At 32.6% G+C, this 9,134-nt stretch overlaps 2 protein-coding genes across 2 annotated transcripts; one reads left to right on the top strand and one right to left on the bottom strand.

The window, feature by feature from the left end:
• Positions 1-8: 8 nt before the first annotated feature.
• LOC140050041 (ER membrane protein complex subunit 5-like) lies at positions 9-1,637 on the bottom strand. The gene is made up of 4 exons (XM_072095055.1): positions 1,554-1,637; positions 1,046-1,098; positions 567-670; positions 9-379 (listed from the first exon to the last, which is right to left on the bottom strand). The coding sequence occupies exons 1-4, from the start codon at positions 1,627-1,629 to the stop codon at positions 271-273; spliced, it is 342 nt and encodes a 113-aa protein (XP_071951156.1). The 5' UTR covers positions 1,630-1,637; the 3' UTR covers positions 9-270.
• A 183-nt stretch (positions 1,638-1,820) lies between these two features.
• LOC140048808 (uncharacterized) lies at positions 1,821-9,085 on the top strand. Its single transcript, XM_072093600.1, has 15 exons — positions 1,821-1,936; positions 2,365-2,435; positions 2,530-3,697; positions 3,947-4,004; positions 4,380-4,449; positions 4,549-4,597; positions 4,936-5,086; positions 5,177-5,324; positions 5,492-5,574; positions 5,828-5,957; positions 6,266-6,383; positions 6,830-6,944; positions 7,146-7,208; positions 7,632-7,743; positions 7,969-9,085. The coding sequence occupies exons 1-15, from the start codon at positions 1,921-1,923 to the stop codon at positions 8,095-8,097; spliced, it is 2,481 nt and encodes an 826-aa protein (XP_071949701.1). The 5' UTR covers positions 1,821-1,920; the 3' UTR covers positions 8,098-9,085.
• Positions 9,086-9,134: the final 49 nt, after the last annotated feature.

Below are 9,134 nucleotides of genomic sequence, written 5' to 3'. Positions count from 1 at the left end.
AGTCTGTTTTTCATATTATTTTATTCTACACTGTATAATGTCCGAGGTAATGAAAACACAAGACCACTAAGCATTAATCATTAATATTTTGGCGATTCAAAATTTAGCACAGTCAACTCTTCCAATACCGAAATCTTTGAAAGCTGAAAACTATCTCAGTACCAGACTTTTCTTGAGGTCCAAAAGGTCTTATCCATACTTCTTGTTTATATTACAGTACAAATAGATTTCTCCATGTTTCCTGCCCTTTGTTATTTTGAACTCTTCCGTTTATGTTCTATGGTCGGCATTTTTAGAATAAGGTCCATTTCCAAATAATACTTTGCCTCTGTGTCTGAATATGTAAAAAGATGGACAGTTGCCTACAGTCTCAAATGATCTATAAAAAAACAAATTATTGAAATAATAAAGAAATTATGTTTTATAGTAGGAAATATACCTCATCAATTCTTCATCTATTCTATTAAAGCTGAATCATTTCATTAACCAAAATTAATTCATTTATCAACAGAACAACAAAACAAAAACATATTGAATGCATATATTTTATATTTGCACCCACTTACTTTTTTTCCATATCATCTGAAATTCGTATACTTTTGTACTTTCCTGCAATGTGTAATATTCCATACGCTGTCAGGAACAAACTGATTAAACATTGCAATATTATCTGTAAAAATAAAAGTATTTATTTTTTAGTATTTAAAAAATTCATAATAGAAAAATAACGCTTAAAAAAGAACGACGTTTCGACTCCATTATGGGGTCATTATCAAGTAAAATGAATAAAATTTAAAAGAACAACTAATTTAATTAAATAACACAAGCCAATTAAATAATTACAAAATTATTTACAAAAATAACACTTTAAAGTCACTAATTCTAAATTGTTCTAAAATCAAGCAGTTTTACTGCAACCCTTTTTTATAAATCACTAAAAAGAAATCAATTTTCATGATACGGAAGAAATCATGGAGAGAAGTCTTATTTTAGAGTAGCTCACGAAAATCGTGTATCCAATAGCAGCACATGCATTCACACTTACATCGGCAGGTAAGTTTGTAAATTCTTGTTCTGTAAGTCTCAAATATGTCCTATCTGAAATGAAAGAAAAATAAATATTATTATTAATTAATATTAGGCCTAGGCCTACATGTTAGTTCTTGGTTGGGGTACAGTAGAAACAATAAATTAAATAACCATATTTACTTATTGAATATTGGGATGGCATTATGCGCAACACAAACCAATGAAAGCATACCGTATACTGAATTAAATTAACATTTTATTTTATTACAGTCAATTGTACAGTTTGGTCTAGGCTATGCCGCCTATCCCTCTAGCTGCGTCCTGCGGTAAACTCCTCTCGCCGCCACCACCAGTTTGGGACTAGCTAGCTAGCCTAGCTAGGCCGGGCCTAGCCTACTAGCTAGCTAGGCCTAACACATTTAACTTGCTATATAGAAAGTAAACTTATGGCGCAGAACTATTGAAAATATCATTTATTATAAATTATAAATAGTCTTTCTTTTTGTGTTTATATAAATACTAACGTTGTGCTGCTGAATAAGCAGAATGTGTTAAACTAATTATCCCGACGAACGCTAAAAAGTGATGGAACGACGCCATTTTGTATGTAGGCCTACACACTACCTGCAGAAATTAGTTTTTTTAACATTATATATGGCAGTATAAACATTGTAATATGCAAATTTAATTGCTATATAAAATCATTTTAAGTTTTAAAATATTTATTAAATGTTAAAACTAATATTTATTTTATTTTATGTTGTATCAAAATAGATTTTTCACAAAACTACCGTGGTTATGTCATAGTTCAAGTTTTTTGATAGCAATATTTTTGTTCATTAAAGTTCTGTTTCTGACGGTAGTATAGTCTAAAAAACTGCTTTCTTGATTATGTCTGAGGAATATAGTAAGTTAAATAAGAATTTAGAATAAGTTATAATAAAATTTATGTGAAAAAAGCATGGGGGAAAAGCTTCCAAACTTCAGCGCTGCAACAATGCTGCTGCTAGCTAGCCTACCTACTACACTAGGCCCACCATCCATTCAGCAGCAGACCAGGACCAGTAAATCAGGCCTCTGTACTGGCCAAGTCGCATCACATGTGGAAAAATCAGCTAGGCCTCTATATATATTTGCCATTTAGAACATCAACATCGCCAACTAACTTTGTTTAACTCATGCCTTATTTTTAGTAGCTGGCTGTCTGTGGATAATATTAATAATTAAAACTTAATTTAAAAAGGTTTAAAAGGATTTAAATTAATTATTTACTCCTTTTTAATTTGTAATTGTATTCACAGTAACACTTTATTTTACACTTTTATAAATAAAAAGGTAGTGATGATGGAGGTGGCACACCAGTTATGGATGAACGAAGTGATGGCGAAATTCAGGAGGATGTAGAGGTACTTTATTTATTACAATAATTAATATCAAAGTGTAAAGCTGCCTTGTTATACAAATTTATATTTCCTAAAAAAACCTTTTTTTCACATCCAGGAAGGAGAATGCTTATCAGAAGTTGAAGCAGGATCAGATAATGATCCTGTAGGTGAAGAAAATGAAGTTGGAGTGGAAGAGGTTGAAGAAAATGAAGGAGAGATTCAGGAAGACAATGACGAAGAAGAAGAAGAGGATCAGGAGGAAGAAGAGATTCAAGAGGAAGAAGGAGAAGTTCAAGATGAAGGAGAGATTCACGAGGAAGGAGAGGTTGATGAAGAAGAAGGAGAAGTTCAAGATGAAGAAGGATTAGTTCTGGAAGAAGATGCTGATGAGGAGGAGGGAGAGGTACATGAGGAAGAAGAAGAAAATGATGTAGATGATGGAGAGGTTGTGAGTGATGTAGAAGAAGTTGTTAGTGATGGTGAACAAGAGGAGGAAGCTGTTGCAGAAAATGAAGACGGTTTAAGAAGCGGGGATGAATATGAAGGAGAAAATGAAGCAGTAGCAGAGGAAGAAGAAGGAGAAATTGAAGAAGGGGAAGAAGAACAGGAATATGTTGATGGAGAAGATAATGGAGACGATAAAGAAGTTAGGTACGCTAGCAATCAAGAATATGAACAAATTGAATCTGGTGAAGAATTTGAACAGGAAGAACAAGAAGAAATCCAGGAACAAGGGGAAGCTGGTGAAGTTTATGAGGAAGATGAAGTAGTAGAAGATAGGGAGCAAGAAGAACAGCAGGAATATGAAGAAGAAGAACTTGAAGAAAGTGGAGAGCAATATGTAGATGAAACTGTAGAAGAAGAACAGCAGACTGCAGAAATTGAGGAAGAAGGTGAAAATGTTGAGGATGAATATGATCCAGAAAAAGTTGAACATTTAGACATAAATGAAGAAGCTGATGAATCTTATGAGAAAGAAGCAGTTAATGAAGAAGTAGAAGAAGATTTGACGATGACGGCGGATGATGCGAATGAACTTGAAACACCAATGTCTCCAGTGGATGAAATGGAACAAGATATGGAACAAGATATACAGGGAGATCAAGTGATAGAAGAACGTGAAGAGAAAAGAGAGGAAGGATTAGAAGAAGTTGCAGATGGTGATAATCAAAATAAAGAGGAAATAATGGCAGAAGGCGCTGTGCCATCACCAGTGTATGATGATGAGAAAGAAGACATCAAGGACGTTGAAGAGGAAGGCGAACAAGACACTTTAATTAATGGTAATTATAGTTTTTAAAAGATAAAACTTTTCCAAATAATTTATAAATATGAAGAAAATCTAAAATGTATTGATATATTTAGCAAAGCCAGTGAGAGGTAATTCTTTCAAGTCAGTTTGTAACTATAAGCAAGTCTTTTTTGTACTTATTGGATTAACAAAAATGAAAATGTTACTACTAAACTGGAAATAGGTAATATTTAATGTGTTCTGTATATATATATATATTTATTTTTTTTTGGATTTGAAGAACAACAAATTGGACAGCGAATAAAAGATGATAGTGGTGATGAAAGTGATGAAGAAAAGTAAGTAGTACATATTAATACAACTTTATCACACAGTTATATTTAGTTAAACTTTGGATCTAAGGTCATCCTCTGTCTAGACGGGATTGGGCCATATATATTCAGATGCATAGATATAATAATAATAATAATATAAAGATAGCAATTACACATCCTCTTCTTCTTCTTCTTCTCTTCTTCTTCGTATTAGGAGCCAACTTCATATGTGAAGACTCTGCTCCTCCAACTCTGTTTTGCTAGCTCTACTGTATTTGGTTGTGTATTATTATTCTATTTAGTTATTCTTTTACAGAGAGAAACTGACTCCCTTATTTATTTATAATTATTATTATCAATTATTATTATTATTATCCTTTCATGTTGACTCTTTTTCAGGGAAGAAGGTGAGAGAGAACTTATTGCTGATATTTTTGGTTCAAGTGATGAGGAGGAAGGTGATTTTGAGGTAAAACCTTGGGAATATTTATCCAACATGTATTTCTGGTCTGCGTACTGAATAAGTACAATATTTGGAAGTAAACAATTTTATGAACTTGATTTTTAGGGTTTTGGTGATGCAGAAATTGAATCAGCTCCAGTGAAGAAAAAAGCAGGTTAGAATTTCTATTTCTATTATTATTATTATTACTGCCTTTCCGCTGAAAAGTCTGCCGACATTTCCGCTTGGGCTGCTCCGTAAATCTCTTTTATTAGTTTCTTCCAGTCTGATCTTTCATTGGCTAGTTCTTTAAGTTTTTTCTATTTCTATTGTAAAATATAATTTTTAAATTATTCAATTTATAAATATATAGTATACCAGGTTCACTTTTTTTTTGTCCTGATTGTATTGATAAAAATGAAATATTTTAAATACATAATTAGAAATTAAAATTTGTTTACATTTCGTCAACTCTAATATTTCATAAATATTTAATTAATACTTTCTTAATAGCAATTATTGATAGTGACGATGATGATGAGGATGAAGGACTAGCCCCAGGTCTTGATGTTGAGGAGGAGACTCAGCAAGACACTGAGGATGCAACAGCTTTAGCAGCTGCAGGTGACTCATCTGATGATGACAAGCCTAGCGATGGAGGATCGTAAGTTGTGTGAAATTGTTATAAGTATTTTTACACTAGTATTTTACATTAATGTATGTGTTTTTTTATGCATAATTTATTTATTTTTAGCTCATTTGTTTCTGATTTTGATCTGATGATGGAACGAAAAAAAAAAGAGAATCAATCACGAAGAAGGAAAAGAATACATGATGATGTCATCAATGATAATGATGACATCATTGATGCCATGATAAAACAAATGCTCGAAGCTGCCAAGGTAAAAACACATATAAGCAACAATACTTTTCATTATTATTCTGGCTAAACACCTCATTATCAATCACTATTCATGTACAATTATTCATAAATTGACTATATTACTCCTCCCACACCCTTTTAATGTTAAATCTATAATTTTCATCATTAAATTGGTTTTTTTTTTAGGAGGACCGAAGATTAAATGAAAATAAAAAGGCAGCTACAACTAAGTTAGCTCTCCTTCCTACAGTTTTACGTCATTTAAATAAGTAAGTATTTATTCATTATAGGTAAGACTTGACAGTACAGTATAACATTAGTGTATCATATTAATGTATAGTAATATGTAAAGGATCCCAATGGCAATAAGCTAATACGTTTTTGGGCTATCCTGGAAAATCTTTTATAAATGTAATTTATGTTTATCAATTTTCTTAATAAATTCAAATCAAATCATGTTAATTATCCTCTTAAATTTTAAATGGATATATAGACAATTTCAAATGAATGTGTTTTTTTTAGAACTGATCTGCATATAGCATTTCTTGACAATGGAATTTTACATGCAATTAAAGAATGGCTGGCACCGTTACCCGATAAAAGTCTGCCTCACTTTCATATTCGAGAAGGTTTACTCAAAGCTCTTATACAGGTTAGTAACTATGTACTAACTTCACACTTGACTGATCTTGTGTACTAAATCCATGCTTGAATGATCATGTGTACTAAATTCATGCTTGACTGATCATGTGTACTAAATTCATGCTTGACTGATCCTGTGTACTAAATTCTCATATTTAACTATGGAATAAATTTGACTGGCGAGTTATTTAAATTACTTATTGGCCAATAAATGCACATTTGCCAATAATACAATTTTTTACCATCTTTGCATGTTTTTTTTTTTTAATTCCACCACTATTTTAAAAATATGAGTAAGTTTGATATTTTGTTCTGTAGATGCCAAATGTAGACCAACACGTATTGAAGACAAGTGGAATAGGGAAAGCTATTATGCTACTGTTTAAGCACCCAAGAGAGCTGAGACATGTACGAGAATTAGCCCGCAAAATCATTTGTAAGAACAATGTGAATATCGGGATAAAAAAACACCTCCCTTGGGACACACCTCTGCATGGGACACACCTTTGCATGGGACACTCCTATTAAGAAGGCACTTCACCCGTGAATGAATGGCAATATGTATTTGAACTCTACTACCAACATAATAAAGAGACAAACTTTTAGTTCTGGATGTGTTTCCTTAACAGAGGTTTTATTGTATACGACAATTTAGTTAATTGATATATTGATATATATAACACACGCTATTTAGAGAAAATGTATTGGTCCAAAAGGAAATTCGTTTTGTGGACAAGCTCAAACAGTATGATTCGGCAATTAAGAGAACACTCAATTATGTTCTTTTTTTTGTACACTGTTGTAACCCTTAAATAGAGAATGCAGTTTCACTATAATTTAATATACACCAAATAATGCAAATATTTCATTGTCAATTTGTAGATGAGTGGTCACGACCCATATTTGGAGTAGAAGCAGATTTCAAGTCGATGACAAAAGAGGACAGACAAGCTAGAGATTTAGCACAAATGCCAGCTTCCAAAAAGAAACGTCTTCAGTAAGTAGTATTTATTCTTCTTTTCATGTCATGTTTTTATCCAGGTAGGTTTGGGTTGTCCTCTTGGTCTCTTGGCTTTCCTTGTGGATTCTGATAAAGCTCTTTGCACTGTGATATGGCATTATGAGAGTGTGTAACCATTGTATTTACTGCATATTAGAAGTCTAGTTGTTACTACTACCAATTTGTTTTAAATTTCAGTTCTGCCGATGATGGAGAAATACAAGTGAGAAGTATTGATTCAGCATTAGCACAGGATGAAAAGTAAGTTTAAAGAAAATATATTATATTTCTATCTATAAAAGTTGCACTGTTGGTTGCTGACATCTAAAGGTGGCCTTATGTTGACATAGAACTCAACTGTGTCGACATAAGCGCTCCAGGCAACTGAACACAACTGACGGGCACAACCAAATATCGACAATTTCTAGTTCTTTTCAGTTGAGTTGGGTTGAGTTGATTTCCGTGTCAACATAAAGCTCGGCCTATACTACCATATTTAAGCATATCCCTACCATATTTGGGCACATCACACTTTTTTTGTCAAACTAGTTTGATAGTGTAGACTTACGGACCCCTTAAAGCACGAATCAAGTTCACTATAATTTGATTTAAACCAGTTGTTTATTCGGAAGGACACTTTGCTTTGGGATCCCAGCATCAATTATTAACTTTGTTTGTTTGCAGAGCTTTAAGGCCTGGAGATAAAGGTTTTGTTGGCCGTGCAAGAGTGCCAATGCCCTCAACTAAAGACTATGTAGTTCGGCCTAGATGGAATATTGAAACAGAGATGGGAAAGGTAAGCAGCAATGTTAATAATTATAAATAAAATAATTTTATTTGAGTTTGAGTTCAAAATTTCATTTCTAGCAAAATATATATGAATTCTCACAGATTTCATCTTTATCATTTAAAATTAATTAATTAATTTAATTTCAGAATAATTATCACTGGGCTGTTTAGAATTAATGTTCTGTGCCTGATGTGTTTATATCATTTGTGATTTTTTTTTTCCCGATTTTAGGCATCAAAGAAAAGTCTGACCAAACTTGAAAAACACATGAGAAAGTTTAAAGAAGCTAAAAGTAAGAGTAAAAACAAGGTGCAGAAAGCTGTAGCAATAAGTATTGAGGGAAGGAAGTTATCTTTATAACAGAGACTACTCAATAATAGGGAATAAAAAAACTAATTAAAAAACTCAATCCGAGACGACAGGATTCAGTTTGCAGGGCAGCAATCAGAGAATACTTGGTATAGTTTAACAGAATGGAAAACATGAATCAAAAACACGATCTGGGACAAGATTCAGTTTGCTGGGCAGCAATTGTTCTATAACTGAGACTGCAACATAATGGAAAACATGAAGTAGAATTCACTGAACACCACTGCTCTATACAGTTTGGTAGTTAAGAAAATGAGAAACAATGTATTCCTGAATCTGGGACACGTAAATTGTTCAATAAAGCCCTGTCTACACTATCCTGTATTGTACATAGTGATATCATATCATATCACTGTCATATTTGGCATGCAATTCACTAGGCATCAAAATACCAGATATATTATTCTGTATCATAAAGTAAATGATTGAGAATGTAGGATGTTTTTATTTGTATATTTTAATTAAACTGAAATAAAGTATACAGTGAATTCTAATTTTAAGAATTGGGGGTGGGGTAGAGAGATTTTTGGCTTGTATTATTTTAAAACATGGCATGCTGAGTGTAATTGATCAAGACCAGGGTCTTTCACACTTGTTCTGGCACGGTTCCAAACCGGCAGTGGCAAATCAACGTCTGTTTAGTTTTCATGCGGCTTATCACATTTATTGGCGTATTGCCGTGTGGAGAGTCAAAAAACAAATAATTGACGTTTGATTTGCAGGACCGTGAAAGATTTGTTGAGTTTGTCTTGACAGAATACAATTAACACTATATATATTATCTTGCTACTGTCATTATTTGCTTGGTTGGGTCATATATGAGTAAAGCTCTGTCCACACTATCAAACTAGTTTGAAAAAAATGTGATTTGTCCAAATAGTGAGTGAAGCAAGAGCTGCTGTAGTCTAGTTTCTAGCATTGCTACTTATATTTTGTAATGCCAACTGCTTCTACAGACAAGTCTATATACCAATTTATGTACAATATTTTTGTAATTTATGTGTTTTTCATACAAAATAAAAACTGAA

Source organism: Antedon mediterranea, chromosome 5 (genome assembly GCF_964355755.1).
Source record: "Antedon mediterranea chromosome 5, ecAntMedi1.1, whole genome shotgun sequence".
NCBI lineage: Eukaryota > Metazoa > Echinodermata > Crinoidea > Comatulida > Antedonidae > Antedon > Antedon mediterranea.
This window is presented reverse-complemented; position numbering and strand designations above follow the sequence as displayed.

Coding starts and splice junctions, on each gene's coding strand:
- LOC140048808 (XM_072093600.1), top strand. Junction 4,005..4,379: donor GATGAAAGTGATGAAGAAAA/GTAAGTAGTACA, acceptor ACTCTTTTTCAG/GGAAGAAGGTGAGAGAGAAC. Junction 5,958..6,265: donor TACTCAAAGCTCTTATACAG/GTTAGTAACTAT, acceptor TTTGTTCTGTAG/ATGCCAAATGTAGACCAACA.
- LOC140050041 (XM_072095055.1), bottom strand. CDS start 1,629: ATGGCGTCGTTCCATCACTTTTTAGCGTTCGTCGGGATAATTAGTTTA. Junction 1,099..1,553: donor TGCTTATTCAGCAGCACAAC/GTTAGTATTTAT, acceptor CTTTCATTTCAG/ATAGGACATATTTGAGACTT. Junction 671..1,045: donor TTACAAACTTACCTGCCGAT/GTAAGTGTGAAT, acceptor TTATTTTTACAG/ATAATATTGCAATGTTTAAT.